The 20,433-nt window shown below is 45.3% G+C and overlaps 1 protein-coding gene across 1 annotated transcript in view; it reads right to left on the minus strand.

The window, feature by feature from the left end:
* Nucleotides 1–20,433, minus strand: part of emilin1a (elastin microfibril interfacer 1a) — a 65,443-nt gene that overhangs the window by 10,570 nt on the left and 34,440 nt on the right. Inside the window, 15 exon segments of the mRNA XM_064925780.1 lie at nucleotides 277–402; nucleotides 2,685–2,883; nucleotides 3,450–3,665; nucleotides 9,723–9,828; nucleotides 10,134–10,297; nucleotides 10,410–10,458; nucleotides 10,715–11,205; nucleotides 11,933–12,002; nucleotides 12,004–12,202; nucleotides 12,205–12,269; nucleotides 12,271–12,324; nucleotides 15,574–15,794; nucleotides 16,073–16,178; nucleotides 16,540–16,657; nucleotides 19,042–19,241. Coding sequence (XP_064781852.1) covers nucleotides 277–402; nucleotides 2,685–2,883; nucleotides 3,450–3,665; nucleotides 9,723–9,828; nucleotides 10,134–10,297; nucleotides 10,410–10,458; nucleotides 10,715–11,205; nucleotides 11,933–12,002; nucleotides 12,004–12,202; nucleotides 12,205–12,269; nucleotides 12,271–12,324; nucleotides 15,574–15,794; nucleotides 16,073–16,178; nucleotides 16,540–16,657; nucleotides 19,042–19,241 — 2,384 coding nt within the window.

Consider the following 20,433-nt stretch of genomic DNA (forward strand, 5'->3'; position numbering starts at 1 on the left):
GTTCAGCTCTACTGTGTGAATGAAATTTTGCGGCATTCATGGTAAAGGCTGTATATTCCGGCTCAATACGCTGCGATACAGATTGAATAGAGATCACTTTAGTTCATTTCAGAATTAAATGAATAGTAATGTCATGGTTAGCATACCTTGATTTGAGAGAGAATAAAACCCTGCACTCTGTACTTGTCAGTATCACAAGTGTTTACAGAGACCTCGCAGCCTTCCCCAGAGCTTCTGTATCACTTTGTGATGATCCAATGTGTGTTTTTGTTTTACCTGGAGGTCCCAGGGGCCCCTCTTTGCCAGGATTGCCTTCGGGCCCTTCTCTTCCTTGGGGTCCCTTTGGCCCGGGGAGTCCAGAATAGCCCCTCTCTCCTCTCGGACCGGGCAGACCAGGGGAACCTTACACATGGAGGAAAGGGTGGACAGCTGACGTAAGCACACACATTTTCTCTTCGAAAATGTACCTTTTTTCTACTTTTGTTGTTGATATTTTAATACAAGTATTTGCAAACAGCACTGTACAGGTAATGACTTGATATTCAATACAACCATCAAGAAATCATTCCAGAAAACAGAACAGCTAGAAGATAGAAGCACTCGTTACTAAGTTATGAGTCTACTTTAGTAAGATAAACCACATGCCTTGAAAACTATTGAGCAAGACACCACAGACACACCACAGACCCACCACAGAACCACCACAGACCACCACAGACCACCACAGACCACCACAGACCACCACAGACTACCACAGACTACCACAGACTACCACAGACACACCACAGACCACCACAGACTACCACAGACATACCACAGACCACCACAGACCACCACAGACCACCAAAGACACACCACAGACCACCACAGACATACCACAGACCACCAAAGACACACCACAGACCACCACAGACCACCACAGACTACCACAGACACCACAGACTACCACAGACATACCACAGACCACCACAGACTACCACAGACATACCACAGACCACCACAGACCACCACAGACTCACCACAGAAACACCACAGAAACACCACAGACCACCACAGACATACCACAGACCACCACAGACCACCACAGACCACCACAGACCACCACAGACCACCACAGACACACCACAGACCACCACAGACCACCACAGACACACCACAGTCCAGGGTCCAAGGACAAGATACTCTCTCTGCTCCAAATAGTCTAGTCAGCAAGATCCACACCAGAGCAGAAAGTTGAGGAGGACAGTTAAAAACTACCAGACACATAATGGGTTTATTTCTGGTCCGTCCCGTTCGTCCTGACCTCGACCATCAACCTCCCAAATGATATCTCTAACTTCTGCATTCTTGAAATGGGGCTTGGGCATTCTCATACGTACACTGAATATACAAAAACAGCATGTGGACACAACCTAAAAATCATCTGTCCTTTGTTGCAACACTTCTTACCGTGTTCCAAACTGCCTTTGGAAGCAACATCAACACAAGAACTGTTCGTCAGGAGCTTCATGAAATGGGTTTCCATGGCCGAGCAGCCGCACACAAGCCTAAGATCACCATGTTCAATGCCAAGCGTTGGCTAGAGTGGTGTGAAGCTCACCACCATTAGACTCTGGAGCATTGAAAACGCGTTCTCTGGAGTGATGAATCACGCTTTACCATCTGGCATGTCTGATGGATGAATCTGGGTTTGGCGGATGCCAGGAGAACACTACCTGCCCGAATGCATAGTGCCAACTGTAAAGTTTGGTGGATGAGGAATAGTGGTCTGAGGCTGTTTTTCATAGATCAGGCTAGGCCCCTTAGTCCCAGTGAAGGGAAATCTTAACACTACAGCATACAATGACATTCTAGACGATTCTGTGCTTCTAACTTTATGGCAACAGTTTGGTGAAGGCTCTTTCCTTGTTTCAGCATGACAAGGCCCCCGTGCACAAAGCGAGGTCCATACAGAAATGGTTCGTCGAGATCAGCATGGAAGAATGTGACTGGCCTGCACAGAGCTCTGACCTCAAACCCATCGAACACCTTGGGATGAATTGGAACGTTGACTGTGAGCCAGGAGCCCTAATCGCCCAACATCAGTGACCGACCTCACTAATGCTCTTATGGCTGAATGGAAGCAAGTCCCCGCAGCAATGTTCCAACATCTAGTAGAAAGCCTTCCTAGAAGACTGGAGGCTGTTATAGCAGCAATGTTCCAACATCTAGTAGAAAGCCTTCCTAGAAGACTGGAGGCTGTTATAGCAGCAATGTTCCAACATCTAGTGGAAAGCCTTCCCAGAAGACTGGAGGCTGTTATAGCAGCAATGTTCCAACATCTAGTGGAAAGCCTTCCTAGAAGACTGGAGGCTGTTATAGCAGCAATGTTCCAACATCTAGTGGAAAGCCTTCCCAGAAGACTGGAGGCTGTTATAGCAGCAAAGGGGGGACCAACTCCTTTTTAATGCCCATGATTTTGGAATGAGATGTTTGGCGATACTTTTGATCATGTAGTGTATCTTAGATGTGCACTTAACTTCACTCTTAAAGTACAAATCAACTGAAATAGGATATAGGATGCACTTTATTATCCCTAAGGAGAAAATTGTCATCAACTCAATGACTTGGCTATGAAGTTACTAAAAGCTCATTTCGCCCAACAATTTGGCACATTGCACTTCACCTCCCTTTAGTACACTCACCAACAAAGTCCTGTTGTTTAAAGCTGTGGAACTCCTCGAGGACGTTGAGGACAGAGGTGTTGAGCCTGTTGATGTCAGAGTGAACGTCTGGAAGCTGGACGTGCTGGATGTTGTCAATGGACTCGTCGTGGAAGATGACCGTAGAGTTGAGCGTGTTGACACAGTTCCACAGCCCTGACACGTGTCTGTTCAGCCCCTCCTTGATAATAATAATACAAAATTATTATACTCAACATCAGCCTTTCAAGAACTCCAAGGACAAAACACAAATGTTTTTAAAAAAACAGATTAAAAAAAAGTTCCTTAAAAAGAGATTCAGGCCTCCCTGGTGGTGCAGTGGTTAAGGGTGCTGTACTGCAGCGCCCAGGCTCTGTCGTAACCGGCCGCGACCGGGAGGTCCGTGGGGCGACGCACAATTGGCCTAGCGTCGTCCGGGTTAGGGAGGTTTTGGCCGGTAGGGAAATCCTTGTCTCATCGCGCACCAGCGACTCCTGCAGCGGGCCGGGCACAGTGCGCGCTAACCAAGGTTGCCAGGTGCACGGTGTTTCCTCCGACACATTGGTGCGGCTGGCTTCCGGCTTGGATGCGTGCTGTGTTAAGAAGCAGTCCGGCTTGGTTGGGCTGACGCATGACTTTCAACCTTCGTCTCTCCCGAGCCCGTACGGGAGTTGTAGCGATGAGCCAAGATAGTAGCTAATAAAAAATAATTGGATACCACGAAATTGGGGAGAAAAAGGGGTAAAATTTAAAAAAAAGGTTCACTACCTTGATCTTGGCCAGGCTGTTGGAGACACCATCCAGCCGGCCACAGACGTCCTCCATCTTGGACAGCCTCTTGTCCAGCCCGTCCCCGGACCGCCAACACTCCCCAATCTCCGTCACGTATTTACTGGTGATGGTCTTTATCTCACGACCCAGGTCAGTGAAGCGCCCCCTGGTGTCCTTGACGTGCTCGTCCAGCTCTGTCTGCACGTGGTCCAACTTGGGGAAGGAGAGGTTGACAAGTGACTCATCACAATACAATACAGAACTGTGAAATATAACTGTGCAATATAACATGGATTTGCAGGATACAAGAACCATGTACATTTGGAAAGTATTCAGACCCCTTGACCTTTTTCCCCCAGATTTTGTTATGTTACAGCCTTATTCTAAAAGGGATGAATTTGTCAATCTACACACAATACCACATCATAACAAAGCAAAAACAGTTTTTTTGATTTTTTGCAAAAAAAAAAAACAATATGACATTTATATAAATATTCAGAGCCTTTAATCAGTACTTTGTTCAAGCACCTTTGGCAGCAATTACAGTCTCAAGTCTTCTTGGGTATGACGCTACAAGCTTGGCAAACCTGTATTTGGGGAGTTTCTCCCATTCTTCTCTGCAGATTCTCTCAAGTTCTGTCAGGTTGGAAGGGGAGTGTTGCTGCACAGCTATTTTCATGTCTCTCCAGAGATGTTTGAGCGGGTTCAAGTCTGGGCTCTGGTTGGGCCACTCAAGGACATTCAGAGACTTGTCCCGAAGCCACTCCTGCACTGTTGTGACTGTGTGCTTAGGGTCATTGTCCTGTTGGAAGACGAACCTTCGCCCCAGCCTGAGGTTCTGAGCGCTCTGGAGCAGGTTTTCATCAAGGACCAATTTGGTTTCTCATGCTCTGAGTCCTTTACGTGCCTTTTGGAAAACTCCAAGCAGGCTATCATGTGGCTTTTACTGAGGAGCGGCTTCCGTCTGGCCACTCTACCATAACGGCCTGATTGGTGGAGTGCTGCGGAGATGGTTGTCCTTCTGGAAGTTTCTCCCATCTCCACAGAGGAACTCTGGAGCTCTGTCAGAGTGACCATCGGGTTCTTTGTCACCTCCCTGACCAAGACCCTTCTCCCCTGATTGCTCAGTTTGGCCGGGCAGTTAGCAATCATTCTGATTGGCTGGGCTTGGCTCCCCAGTGGGTGAACCTGGCTTCCAAGTGGGGGGGCCTATGCCCTCCCAGGCCCACCCATGGCTGCGCCCCTGCCCAGTCATGTGAAATCTATAGAATAGGGGCTAATTAATTTATTTCAATTGACTGATTTCCTTATATTAACTGTAACACTGTTCTTGGGGACGTTCAACACTGCAGACATTTTTTTCGTATCCTTCCCCAGATCTGTGCTTTCAACACAATCCTGTCTCAGAGCTCTACGGACAATTCCTTCGATCTCGTGGTGTTGTTTTTCGCTCTGACATGCACTATCAACTGTGGGACCTTTTAAATAGACAAGTGTGTGCCTTTCCAAATCATGTCCAATCAATTGAATTTACCACAGGTGGACTCCAGGATGCACCTGAGCTAAATGTCGAGGCTCAAAGCAAAGGGTCTGAATATAAGGTATCTTTAAAAAAATATTTAATACATTTGTAAAAATGTTTAAAAACCTGTTTTTGCTTTGTTTTTTATTGTGTATAGTGTGTAGATTGAGTATTGGGAAGAAGAAAAAAACTATTTTTTAGAATAAAGCAACAAATTGTAACAAAATGTGGAACCAGGGAAGGGGTCTGAATACTTTCTGAATGCACCTGTTGATGGACATGTGGATCGACTAAATCTATGGGGGGGGGCTGTAGATAGATCAACTCTCCAGTAGGAGGTGCTGTAGATAGATCAACTCTCCAGTAGGAGGTGCTGTAGCCAGATCAACTCCAGTAGGAGGTGCTGTAATGTAGATAGATCAACTCTCCAGTAGGAGGTGCTGTAATGTAGATAGAACAACTCTCCAGTAGGAGGTGCTGTAGATAGATCAAGTCTCCAGTAGGAGGTGCTGTAGCTGGATCAACTCTCCAGTAGGAGGTGCTGTAGCCAGATCAACTCTCCAGTAGGAGGTGCTGTAGATAGATCACCTCTCCAGTAGGAGGTGCTGTAGACAGATCAACTCTCCAGTAGGAGGTGCTGTAGATAGATCAACTCTCCAGTAGGAGGTGCTGTAGATAGATCAACTCTCCAGTAGGAGGTGCTGTAGATAGATCAACTCTCCAGTAGGAGGTGCTGTAGACAGATCAACTCTCCAGTAAGAGGTGCTGTAGACAGATCAACTCTCCAGTAGGAGGTGCTGTAGACAGATCAACTCTCCAGTAAGAGGTGCTGTAGATAGATCAACTCTCCAGTAGGAGGTGCTGTAGACAGATCAACTCTCCAGTAGGAGGTGCTGTAGACAGATCAACTCTCCAGTAGGAGGTGCTGTAGCCAGATCAACTCTCCAGTAGGAGGTGCTGTAGACAGATCAACTCTCCAGCAGGAGGTGCTGTAGATAGATTAACTCTCCAGTAGGAGGTGCTGTAGGTAGATCAACTCTCCAGTAGGAGGTGCTGTAGACAGATTAACTCTCCAGTAATGAGGTGCTGAAGCCAGATCAACTCTCCAGTAGGAGGTGCTGTAGATAGATCAACTCTCCAGTAGGAGGTGCTGTAGGTAGATCAACTCTCCAGTAGGAGGTGCTGTAGACAGATCAACTCTCCAGTAGGAGGTGCTGTAATGTAGATCAACTCTCCAGTAGGAGGTGCTGTAGATAGATCAACTCTCCAGTAGGAGGTGCTGTAGATAGATCAACTCTCCAGTAATGAGGTGCTGTAGACAGATCAACTCTCCAGTAGGAGGTGCTGTAGATAGATCAACTCTCCAGTAGGAGGTGCTGTAGACAGATCAACTCTCCAGTAGGAGGTGCTGTAGACAGATCAACTCTCCAGTAAGAGGTGCTGTAGACAGATCAACTCTCCAGTAGGAGGTGCTGTAGATAGATTAACTCTCCAGTAGGAGGTGCTGTAGATAGATCAACTCTCCAGTAGGAGGTGCTGTAGATAGATCAACTCTTCAGTAGGAGGTGCTGTAGACAGATCAACTCTCCAGTAGGAGGTGCTGTAGCCAGATCAACTCTCCAGTAGGAGGTGCTGTAGCCAGATCAACTCTCCAGTAGGAGGTGCTGTAGCCAGATCAACTCTCCAGTAGGAGGTGCTGTAGATAGATTAACTCTCCAGTAGGAGGTGCTGTAGACAGATCAACACTCCAGTAATGAGGTGCTGTAGACAGATCAACTCTCCAGTAATGAGGTGCTGAAGCCAGAATAACTCTCCAGTAGGAGGTGCTGTAGGTAGATTAACTCTCCAGTAGGAGGTGCTGTAGATAGATCAACTCTCCAGTAGGAGGTGCTGTAGACAGATCAACTCTCCAGTAGGAGGTGCTGTAGACAGATCAACTCTCCAGTAGGAGGTGCTGTAGCCAGATCAACTCTCCAGTAGGAGGTGCTGTAGACAGATCAACTCTCCAGTAGGAGGTGCTGTAGATAGATCACCTCTCCAGTAGGAGGTGCTGTAGACAGATCAACTCTCCAGTAGGAGGTGCTGTAGATAGATCAACTCTCCAGTAGGAGGTGCTGTAGATAGATCAACTCTCCAGTAGGAGGTGCTGTAGATAGATCAACTCTCCAGTAGGAGGTGCTGTAGACAGATCAACTCTCCAGTAGGAGGTGCTGTAATGTAGATCAACTCTCCAGTAGGAGGTGCTGTAGATAGATCAACTCTCCAGTAGGAGGTGCTGTAGATAGATCAACTCTCCAGTAATGAGGTGCTGTAGACAGATCAACTCTCCAGTAGGAGGTGCTGTAGATAGATCAACTCTCCAGTAGGAGGTGCTGTAGACAGATCAACTCTCCAGTAGGAGGTGCTGTAGACAGATCAACTCTCCAGTAAGAGGTGCTGTAGACAGATCAACTCTCCAGTAGGAGGTGCTGTAGATAGATTAACTCTCCAGTAGGAGGTGCTGTAGATAGATCAACTCTCCAGTAGGAGGTGCTGTAGACAGATCAACTCTCCAGTAGGAGGTGCTGTAGACAGATCAACTCTCCAGTAGGAGGTGATGTAGCCAGATCAACTCTCCAGTAGGAGGTGCTGTAGCCAGATCAACTCTCCAGTAGGAGGTGCTGTAGATAGATTAACTCTCCAGTAGGAGGTGCTGTAGACAGATCAACACTCCAGTAATGAGGTGCTGTAGACAGATCAACTCTCCAGTAATGAGGTGCTGAAGCCAGATCAACTCTCCAGTAGGAGGTGCTGTAGGTAGATCAACTCTAGTAGGAGGTGCTGTAGATAGATCAACTCTCCAGTAGGAGGTGCTGTAGATAGATCAACTCTCCAGTAGGAGGTGCTGTAGATACATCAACTCTCCAGGAGGAGGTGCTGTAGACAGATCAACTCTCCAGTAGGAGGTGCTGTAAACAGATCAACTCTCCAGTAGGAGGTGCTGTAGGTAGATCAACTCTCCAGTAGGAGGTGATGTGGATACATCAACTCTCCAGTAGGAGGTGCTGTAGACAGATCAACTCTCCAGTAGGAGGTGCTGTAATGTATATAGATCAATTCTCCAGTAGGAGGTTATGTAATGTAGGTAGAACAACTCTCCAGTAGGAGGTGCTGTAGACAGATCAACTCTCCAGTAATGAGGTGCTGTAGATAGATCAACTCTCCAGTAGGAGGTGCTGTAGACAGATCAACTCTCCAGTAGGAGGTGCTGTAGACACATCAACTCTCCAGTAGGAGGTGCTGTAGATAGATCAACTCTCCAGTAATGAGGTGCTGTAGACAGATCAACTCTCCAGTAGGAGGTGCTGTAGATAGATCAACTTTCCAGTAGGAGGTGCTGTAGACAGATCAACTCTCCAGTAGGAGGTGCTGTAGCCAGATCAACTCTCCAGTAGAAGGAGCTGTAGACAGATAAACTCTCCAGTAGGAGGTGCTGTAGATAGATCAACTCTCCAGTAGGAGGTGCTGTAGACAGATCAACTCTCCAGTAGGAGGTGCTGTAGCCAGATCAACTCTCCAGTAGGAGGTGCTGTAGACAGATCAACTCTCCAGCAGGAGGTGCTTTAGACATATCAACTCTCCAGTATGAGGTGCTGTAGGTAGATCAACTCTCCAGTAGGAGGTGCTGTAGATAGATCAACTCTCCAGTAGGAGGTGCTGTAGACAGATAAACTCTCCAGTAATGAGGTGCTGTAGATAGATCAACTCTCCAGTAGGAGGTGCTGTAGACAGATCAACTCTCCAGTAGGAGGTGCTGTAGGTAGATCAACTCTCCAGTAGGAGGTGCTGTAATGTAGATCAACTCTCCAGTAGGAGGTGCTGTAGATAGATCAACTCTCCAGTAGGAGGTGCTGTAGATAGATCAACTCTCCAGTAATGACGTGCTGTAGACAGATCAACTCTCCAGTAGGAGGTGCTGTAGATAGATCAACTCTCCAGTAGGAGGTGCTGTAGACAGATCAACTCTCCAGTAGGAGGTGCTGTGGATAGATCAACTCTCCAGTAGGAGGTGCTGTAGACAGTTCAACTCTCCAGTAATGAGGTGCTGTAGATAGATCAACTCTCCAGTAATGAGGTGCTGTAGATAGATCAACTCTCCAGTAGGAGGTGCTGTAGACAGATCAACTCTCCAGTAATGAGGTGCTGTAGCCAGATCAACTCTCCAGTAGGAGGTGCTGTAGATAGATCAACTCTCCAGTAGGAGGTGCTGTAGATGGATCAACTCTCCAGTAATGAGGTGCTGTAGATGGATCAACTCTCCAGCAGGAGGTGCTGTAGACAGATCAACTCTCCAGTAGGAGGTGCTGTAGACAGATCAACTCTCCAGTAGGAGGTGCTGTAGACAGATCAAGTCTCCAGTAATGAGGTGCTGTAGATAGATCAACTCTCCAGCAGGAGGTGCTGTAGACAGATCAACTCTCCAGTAGGAGGTGCTGTAGACAGATCAACTCTCCAGTAGGAGGTGCTGCCCAGCCTATAGTTGAAAATTGGTTACCATGATGACCTAATCCTGTGGTTGAAATTTCAGCCGACAGTTGATCACGTAGATTCCACATCACAATACTTTGACCTATTACGTTGAAACAACTTTGAAACAACTTTGAAAACGTTGATTCAAACAGTTTCTGCCCAGTGGGAATTGTCTGTCTGCAAACAATGAAAACGCAATGCACTTTCTGTTAAAAACAGACAATAAAAGTATATCCAACCTCAGACATGATGTTATCCTTGGTAGAGCCCAGGTCTGTGATGGTGTTGCCATGCCTCTGGACGGTATGCCCTAGCCCATTCACAGAGTCATTCAGGGTAGTAAACCTGTACAACAGTGGTGGGTTATACTAATGATATAACATCTAATATCAAATCAGATCATCTTGTCTGTTTTATCAGAGGTGTTGTGCGTCCCAAATGGGACCCTAGTTCATTTATAGTGCACTACTTTATAGCTCAGAGAGCCCCAAAAGTAGTGCACTACATAGGGAATAATAGTGTGGGGTTGTACGTCCCAAATGGGACCCTAGTTCATTTATAGTGCTCTACTTTATAGCTCAGAGAGCCCCAAAAGTAGTGCACTACATAGGGAATAATAGTGCCATTTGGAACGCAGGGGGAAGATTTACCTGATGGTGAACTTGGATAGTTCCCCCTGGATGGATTTCAGGTCCGTCCCCAGCCGTCCGTGGAGGGTCGTATGTCCGTCCAGGTTTTTCTTTAGGTCCGTCAGGCCGGTCTTACACTTCCCTGTACACTCCTCCACTTCCTCCTTCAGCCTCTCCACTTCCTCCTTTTAGATAACAAACATACACAGCTATATATTCACACATGACACATACAACTACAGATGAGTAAACATTAACATATCGTCATAAAAATGACTTGTCATTCATGTCATTTACCTGCAGGTTGGAGCAGAGCTGGGAACAAGAAGAGTCCTCAGAGTCAAACCTGTTGAGAGCAAGATGGCGGTTGTTACTGTGGTGAAAGACACTATGCTCATTTAACTTTGCTATTCAATAACTACACTACACACACACACACACACACACACACACACACACACACACACACACACACACACACACACACACACACACACACACACACACACACACACACACACACACACACACACACACACACACACACACACACACACACACACACACACACACACACACACACACACACCAAATAATCAAACCTGTTGCGCAGGTTGGTCAGTTCCTTTTGGCACCTCCCAATGGCGCTGTTGGTGCTGTTGGTGAACGACTGCAGGTCTCGTTCTACTGTGCTACAGATGGAGCAGTCGTCCACGCTCCGCCCCAGCGTCTCCACCTCCGTGACTATCTGATTGAAGCGCTCGCTGTCCTCCCCCGTCAACCCTTTGATCTTCTTAACGTCGTTGCTGAGCTCCACCACTCTGTCTATTATAGAGTCGCCAGTCAGCGATAGGTCCTTGAGTCTGGTATCAAACTTCTGAATGTCCTCCTTGTTGGCCACTACTGTCCACTCCAGGGTCTTGACCATGTCTTCTGTCTTACGGCCCTTCCCGTTGGGGCCGCAGGTCTCGGAGCACATGTCCACTGTCCTCGACAATTTGGTGTCGATAAAGTTTGTTCTGTTCTCCAGTTGACCCAGTCGTCGGCTGTGGTCGGTAACCGTGTCCGTCAGGACTGTGAGGTCCAGCTCCACCTTGAAGATATAGAGGAATAGTAGGTAGGTAGTCCACATGACACCTCCTGGACAGGACACTAGTCTATTTCCTGTTTCTGTAGTGAGACAGCTTGATGTACCAGTACACCCCCTGGACAGGACACTAGTCTATTTCCTGTTTCTGTAGTGAGACAGCTTGATGTATCAGTATACCCCCTGGACAGGACACTAGTCTATTTCCTGTTTCTGTAGAGAGGCAGCTTGATGTACCAGTACACCCCCTGGACAGGACACTAGTCTATTTCCTGTTTCTGTAGCAGCTTGATGTACCAGGACACCTCCTGGACAGGACACTAGTCTAACTCCTGTTTCTGTAGTGAGACAGCTTGATGTACCAGTACACCCCTGGACAGGACACTAGTCTATTTCCTGTTTCTGTAGTGAGTCAGCTTGATGTACCAGTACACCCCCTGGACAGGACACTAGTCTATTTCCTGTTTCTGTAGTGAGTCAGCTTGATGTACCAGTACACCCCCTGGACAGGACACTAGTCTATTTCCTGTTTCTGTAGAGAGGCAGCTTGATGTACCAGTACACCCCCTGGACAGGACACTAGTCTATCTCCTGTTTCTGTAGTGAGACAGCTTGATGTACCAGTACACCCCCTGGACAGGACACAAGTCTGTCGCAGGGCCTTAACCCAATCCAACATATGTTTTTAATGTAGGCCTGTACACAGCGCTGCAACAGAGAAAAGTATGATCACCTTGCCTATCCTGTAGCCGTGGTCATCCATGTGGCTGAGGACTATGTTACGGATGGTGGTGACCTCTCTCCAGGTTGTCCTTCATGTTGTTTCCTGTGTTGGTGAACTTCTGCTCTGTCTTCCTCACTGTGTTGTTCAGCCTCCTCTCCACCTCCCTCAGTCTACTGTTCAACTTCTCCTCCGTCTCGTTCCCTCCTGTTTCTCCTTCACCCGACCCACCACCCAGCTCCTTGTCCAGGCGCTCTTTGATGACATCATAGGTTAAACACCCTCCGTGGTGGTCAGGTCCATCTCTGTGACGGTGTTGCAGCAGTCCTACGTTCCATCTCCCTCCTGGTTCCATGTTGTGGCGATAGTGTTGGTCCATGGAACTCAGCAACTTCTCCAGAGCACTAATTCAAATCAAATCCAATTTTATTTGGTCACATACACACATGGTTAGCAGATGTTAATGCGAGTGTAGCGAAATGCTTGTGCTTCTAGTTCCGACACTGCAGTAGTAAGCAACAAGTAACCTAACCATTTCACAACAGCTACCCAATACACACAAGTGTAAAGGAATGAAAGAATATGTACATAAAGATATATGAATGAGTGATGGTACAGAATGACATAGGCAAGATGCAGTAGATGGTATCGAGTACAGTATATACATATGTACAACATTCCGGCGCCGACATATGTACAACATTCCGGCGGACACCCCCTGGACTAGGAAACTATGCAGTTTTTTGTTTTTTTACGTGTTATTTCTTACATTATCAGGTCATCTTGTTACTGTACTGTATATAAGATCAGCGTCAACTCACCATGTACGACCAAGAATATGTTTTGACGCGGATCCTGTGTTCTGCCTTACAAACAGGACAACGGAATGGAGCTTGCAGCGACCCAAAAACGACTCCGAAAAAGAGGGAAACGTGGCGGTCTTCTGATCAGACTACGGAGACAGGCACATCGTGCCCCACTTCCTAGCATTCTTCTTGCCAATGTCCAGTCTCTTGACAACAAGGTTGATGAAATCCGAGCAAGGGTAGCATTCCAGAGGGACATCAGAGACTGTAACCTGTGCTTCACGGAAACATGGCTCACTGGAGACGCTATCGGTCCTGTTTCTCCACGTCGCGCCGGAGAAACAAACACCTTTCTGGTAAGAAGATGTATGCCTTATGGACACCCCTGGACAGGAACTCAAATCCTTCTGTTCACCTGATTTAGAATTCCTCACAATCAAATGTTTCTGTCGATTATAATAACAGCCATATATAGACAGACACATCGATGGCTCTGAACGAACTTTATTTAACTCTTTGCAAACTGGAAACCATTTATCCGGAGGCTGCATTTCGTTGTTGGGGATTTTAACAAGGCTAATCTGAAAACAAGCTCCTAAATTTGATCAGCATATCAGGACACCCCCTTGGATCACTGTTACACTAGTCTATTTCTGAAAAGCTGACTCCATTTTCTGATACCTGCCTACAGACAAAAGCTAAAAAAAGAGCTCCCACGCTGAGGTCTGTCCAACGCTGTACCAGGACACTCCAAGACTGCTTCCATCACGTGGACTGGGACACTAGCATCTATTCTACGCCTGTTTCGTGTGAAGAGTTCCCATGAGATTAAAACATTCCCTAACCAGAAACCTTGGATTGATGGCAGCCCCGGACAGGACACCACTGCTTTCAATCAGGGCAAGGTGTCTGGTGAACATGACTGAATACAAACAATGCAGCTACCGTAAGGCTATCAAACAAGCTAAGCGTCCAGAGACAAAGGACACAAGACACAAGAGGCATGTGGCAGGGTCTACAGTCAATCACGGACTACAGGAAGAAATCCAATCACGGACCAGGATGTCTTGCTCCCGGCAGACTATAACTTTTTTTTTAATGTGCCACTGACACTGCCTGCACGGAAAAATGCAGTCTCTCCTTGCAGCCGAGAGTAAAACATTTAAACGTGTTAACCCTGCAAGGCTCACCATTGCCTCAGAGCATGCGCAGACCAGCTGGCTGGTGTGTGGTCAATCCATGTGGCATGAGGACATTGTTCCTGTTCCCAAGAAAGCTAAGGATGAGCTAAACGACTACCGCCCGTAGCACTCACTTCCGTCATCATGAAGTGCTTTGAGAGACTAGTCAAGGACCTCTCTCTGACACCCAGGTTGTCCTTCATGTTGTTTCCTGTGTTGGTGAACTTCTGCTCTCGGCATTCAACACCATTCCTCACTGTGTTGTTCAGCCTCCTCTCCACCTCCCTCAGTCTACTGTTCAACTTCTCCTCCGATCCTCACACTTCGTCCTCCCTCCTTTCTCACCTCCTCCTCCTTCACCCGACTCAATCATCCACCCAACTTGTCCAAGGCTCACTTAGGCTTGATTACCAATCATAGCCCTACAGGGAGGAGGTGAGGGTCCTCGGAGTGTGGTGTCAGGTAACCTCACACTTCCAAAACTAAGGAGATGGTGGTCAGCCTCCTGTCCATCTCTGTGGACGGTGTTTTGCAGCAGTCCATCACAGTGAATTGGTCCACTCACACAGACAGCATCGTGAAGAAGGCGCCATCTCCCTCCTGGTGTCACCGTCCATGTTGTGGCATCCTGGCGGGCTGTATCATAGCTCCGCCCTTGCTCCATGGAACTCAGCAACTTGCCCTCCAGGACACCTACACCACCCGATGTTACAGGAAGGCCATAAAGATCATCAAGGAATCAATCCAATTTTATTTGGTCACTATCTCAAGGCCATCAGACTGTTAAACAGCCACCACTAACACATGGTTAGCAGACTGCCACTTTAATAATGGGAATTGATGAAATGATGCTAGCCACTTTAAACAATGCTACCTTATAATGTTACTTTCATTAGTTCCGACACTGTACTCTAGTAGTAAGCAACATGTATCACTAACCATTTCACAACAGCTACCTAATACACAAGTGTAAAGGAATACCAACTGTATCTTGCCTATGCTGCTCTGTACCATACTCAATATATCCTTATGTACATATTCTTTATGAGTGATGGTAGTTTAGAATTGAGTTAGATTACTTGGCAAGATGCGGAAGTAGATGGTATCGCATTAACATCTGATAACCATGTGTATGTATATATTTGATTTGTTTTGATTTGATTTGAGATGAGTAATGTAGGGTATGTAAACATATAACAGTGGCATAGTTAAAGTGGCTAGTGATACATGTATTACATAAAGATGCAGTAGATAATATAGAGTACAGTATATACATATACTTATGAGATGAGTAAGGTAGGGTATGTAAACATTATATTAAGTATCATTGTTTAATGTGGCTAGTGATACATGTATTACATAAAGATGCAGTAGATGATATAGAGTACAGTATATACATATACTTATGAGATGAGTAAGGTAGGGTATGTAAACATTATATTAAGTATCATTGTTTAATGTGGCTAGTGATATATGTATTACATAAAGATGGCAATATGCAGTAGGTGGTGGGGTGAAATTAGTGCAAACTAATCATTTGTTCTGAATTCAATATTTCCTTATTGTCTGGGAAATTACAGTTTGTGAATTTAATTTCTGAATACTTATTTTAATATATTTGAAATCAGATTCAATTTCTGTTGTTGGCAGTCATATTCCTCCGTACCTGATCCTCTCCTGGTCAATCTTCTGCTGCTTCCTCATGTCCTCCACCCCGCTCTGGCAGGAGGAGCACGACAGACTGACCCTCCTCTCCAGCTCGCGGAGGATCTCCTCCTTCATGGCGTCCATCTTGCCTGTGACAGCCCCGTCTAGCTCATTGCCGCGGGAACCTCTGTCACCATTGACCAAATGGTTGTTGATGGACAGCAGGGTCTGGTCGTGGACCTGAGAGGAGAAAATATTTACACAGATATGTGTGTGTGTGTGTGTGTGTGTGTGTGTGTGTGTGTGTGTGTGTGTGTGTGTGTGTGTGTGTGTGTGTGTGTGTGTGTGTGTGTGTGTGTGTGTGTGTGTGTGTGCGCGTGTGTGTGTGTGTGTGTGTGCGTGTGTGTGTGCGTGCGTGTGCGTGTGCGTGTGTGTGTGTGTACCTGTGTGTGTGTGTGTGTGTGTGTGTGTGTGTGCGTGCTGTGTGTGTGTGCGTGTGTGTGTGTGTGCGTCTGTACCTGCGTGCGATTGTCCAGTTGGTCAAGTTTGGTCTGAATGTAGTGGATTGTCTCTTTCATGGGCTTGGCTGCATCTGCAGGGGTCCTGTCTCCGTTCAGGCCTGGCCTGTGGGGTCCAAAATCAAAGCTATAAGCACATTAAAAATAGCTATTGATGCTGGATAAGATATCATAGTGTTTCTATTCCCAAAAGTGAATTTACGTTCTATGTTCAGTATCTTAGTTTTACCAGTATTCGTTTATTTCTAGAAAATAATCAAGATTTTTTTTCTTCACAGCGCATTATTTACAAGATATAACAAGCAGCACAGCGTTCTACCAAATTAAATATACACATTCAGTAAAACAATTTATTATTATAAATTCGCTTTTGGGAGCAGGACAACTCTGTGGGGTAATCTTTTAGTCTCCGTCCCAGATGGAGGCCTATGCCCTACATAATACACTACTGTTTGTGTTGGTCTGACCTCCTCGTTCCGTCTTGGAGCCTCAGGTTCATGCCCGTCATGGTGGACTGTATGTCACGGAGGTCCTTGGTCAACCTTTGAATAGTCTCCTCCATCTGTCTCATCTTGTCATTGTCAACTGGAGCAGGGAGACACAGGTTTATCATTCAACATTCAAAACTAACAGTCTTTTTCCAGGACAAAGATTCTCCATTCAAAAAAACTTTTTCCAGGACAAAGCCTTTTTCCAGGACAAAGACTCTCCATTCAAAACTAACAGCCTTTTTCCAGGACAAAGACTCTCCATTCAAAACTAACAGTCTTTTTCCAGGACAAAGACTCTCCATTCAAAACTAACAGCCTTTTTCCAGGACAAAGACTCTCCATTCAAAACTAACAGTCTTTTTCCAGGGATTCTCCATTCAAAACTAAAGTCTTTTTCCAGGACAAAGACTCTCCATTCAAAACTAACAGCCTTTTTCCAGGACAAAGACTCTCCATTCAAAACTAACAGTCTTTTTCCAGGACAAAGACTCTCCATTCAAAACTAACAGTCTTTTTCCAGGACAAAGACTCTCCATTCAAAACTAACAGTCTTTTTCCAGGACTCTCCATTCAAAACTAACAGCCTTTTTCCAGGACAAAGACTCTCCATTCAAAACTAACAAAGATTCTCCATTCAAAACTAACAGTCTTTTTCCAGGACAAAGATTCTCCATTCAAAACTAACAGTCTTTTTCCAGGACAAAGACTCTCCATTCAAAACTAACAGTCTTTTTCCAGGACAAAGACTCTCCATTCAAAACTAACAGTCTTTTTCCAGGACAAAGATTCTCCATTCAAAACTAACAGCCTTTTTCCAGGACAAAGATTCTCCATTCAAAACTAACAGTCTTTTTCCAGGACAAAGACTCTCCATTCTAAAGTCTTTTTCCAGGACAAAGACTCTCCATTCAAAACTAACAGTCTTTTTCCAGGACAAAGACTCTCCATTCAAAACTAACAGTCTTTTTCCAGGACAAAGACTCTCCATTCAAAACTAACAGTCTTTTTCCAGGACAAAGACTCTCCATTCAAAACTAACAGTCTTTTTCCAGGACAAAGACTCTCCATTCAAAACTAACAGGACAAAGACTCTCCATTCAAAACTAACAGTCTTTTTCCAGGACAAAGACTCTCCATTCAAAAAACAGTCTTTTTCCAGGACAAAGACTCTCCATTTAACAGTCCAGGACAAAGATTCTCCATTCAAAACTAACAGCCTTTTTCCAGGACAAAGATTCTCTCAAAACTAACAGTCTTTTGCAAAGATTCTCCATTCAAAACTAACAGTCTTTTCCAGGACAAAGACTCTCCATTCAAAACTAACAGTCTTTTTCCAGGACAAAGACTTCATTCAAAACTAACAGAGTTTTCCAGGACAAAGACTCTCCATTCAAAACTAACAGTCTTTTTCCAGGACAAAGATTCTCCATTCAAAACTAACAGTCTTTTTCCAGGACTCTCCATTCAAAACTAACAGTCTTTTTCCAGGACAAAGATTCTCCATTCAAAACTAACAGTCTTTTTCAGGACAAAGACTCTCCATTCAAAACTAACAGTCTTTTTATCCATTCAAAATAACAGTCTTTTTGGACTGATTCTCCATTCAAAACTAGTCTTTTTCCAGGACAAAGACTCTCCATTCAAAACTAACAGTCTTTTTCCAGGACAAAGACTCTCCATTCAAAACTAACAGTCTTTTTCCAGGACAAAGACTCTCCATTCAAAACTAACAGCCTTTTTCCAGGACAACGATTCTCCATTCAAAACTAACAGTCTTTTTCCAGGACAAAGACTCTCCATTCAAAATGTCTTTTTTCCAGGACAAAGATATTAATAACTTTTGACTCTCCATTCAAAACTGTCAGAGATGATGTCTTTTTCCAGGACAAAGACTCTCCATTGCCTTTTTATATTCAAAATAACAGTCTTTTGTGTCTTTTTCAGAGATGATGTCTTTTTCCAGGACAAAGACTCTCCATTCAAAACTAACAGTCTTTTTCCAGGACAAAGATGCCTTTTTATCCATTCAAAACTAACACTTTTTCCAGGACAAAGACTCTCCATTCAAAGCAGTTTAAGTCCAGGACAAGGCTTAATCTGTGCCTGGGAAAAGCCCATAGAGTTCTTTGAATTAAACAGTTTTAATACACTTGTGACTGTCAGCCACAAAGCCACATGATCCAAGCAAATGGACTTGGACTGTTCTTTGATATTGAAATATAGTGTTATATTAATAACTGTCAGAGATGATGTGTGAGAGAGATGTTATATTAATAACTGTGTCAGAGATGATGTGAGAGAGATGTTATATTAATAACTGTCAGAGGTGATGTGTGAGAGAGATGCTACATTAATAACTGTGTCAGAGATGATGTGAGAGAGATGTTATATTAATAACTGTCAGAGGTGATGTGTGAGAGAGATGCTACATTAATAACTGTGTCAGAGATGATGTGTGAGAGAGATGTTGAAACCTACCCTCTCCTCCCTTCTGCCCAGCTCCATTGTTGTATCCGGTCTGTGTTTCGTGAGGTCGTCCCGCTGTGACCTGGCTGTCCCCGGTCCACGTTGGACCATCATAGCAGTCGTCGCCGGAGTAACCATGACAACACTTCCACTCCATCTCTGTCACCATCTTATAGGCCACCTTGTACCTGGGCCTCCGGTATGTACGATACCTTCAGTGGACACAGGTGAGACACAGTTAAAGGTGAGACAGGTAAAGATGAGACAGGTGAAGATGAAACAGGTAAATGAAATGTAAAAACGGGTAAAGGTGAGACGGGTAAAGGTGAGACAGGTAAAAGGTGAGACAGGTAAAGGTGAGACAGGGATCAGAAGGTAAATCAGACAGGTAAAGATCAGACAGGTAAAGTTGAGACAGGTAAAGGTGAGACAGGTAAAGATGAGACAGGTAAAGATCTGACAGGTAAAGATGAGACAGGTAAAGGTGAGACAGGTAAAGGTGAGACAGGTAAAGGTGAGACAGGTAAAGATGAGACAGGTAAAGGTGAGACAGGTAAAGGTGAGACAGGTAAAGGTGAGACAGGTAAAGATGAGACAGGTAAAGGTCTGACAGGTAAAGATGAGACGGGTAAAGGTGAGACAGGTAAAGGTGAGACAGGTAAAGATGAGACAGGTAAAAATGAGACAGGTAAAGGTGAGACAGGTAAAGATGAGACAGGTAAAGATCAGACAGGTAAAGATGAGACAGGTAAAGTAAAGGTGAGACAGGTAAAGGTGAGACAGGTAAAGGTGAGACAGGTAAAGGTGAGACAGGTAAAGATCAGACAGGTAAAGATGAGACAGGTAAAGGTGAGACAGGTAAAGGTAAAGAGACAGGTAAAGGTGAGACAGGTAAAGGTGAGACAGGTAAAGATCAGACAGGTAAAGGTGAGACAGGTAAAGGTGAGACAGGTAAAGGTGAGACAGGTAAAGGTGAGACAGGTAAAGGTGAGACAGGTAAAGGTGAGACAGGTAAAGGTGAGACAGGTAAAGATGAGACAGGTAAAGGTGAGACAGGTAAAGGTGAGACAGGTAAAGGTGAGACAGGTAAAGATGAGACAGGTAAAGATGAGACAGGTAAAGGTGAGACAGGTAAAGGTGAGACAGGTAAAGATCAGACAGGTAAAGATGAGACAGGTAAAGGTGAGACAGATAGGTAAAGATGAGACAGGTAAAGATGAGACAGGTAAAGATGAGACAGGTAAAGATGAGACAGGTAAAGATGAGACAGGTAAAGATCAGACAGGTAAAGATGAGACAGGTAAAGATCAGATAGGTAAAGGTGAGACAGGTAAAGGTGAGACAGGTAAAGATGAGACAGGTAAAGATGAGACAGGTAAAGATGAGACAGGTAAAGATGAGACA

Source organism: Oncorhynchus masou, chromosome 19 (genome assembly GCF_036934945.1).
Source record: "Oncorhynchus masou masou isolate Uvic2021 chromosome 19, UVic_Omas_1.1, whole genome shotgun sequence".
Taxonomy (NCBI): Eukaryota; Metazoa; Chordata; class Actinopteri; order Salmoniformes; family Salmonidae; genus Oncorhynchus; species Oncorhynchus masou.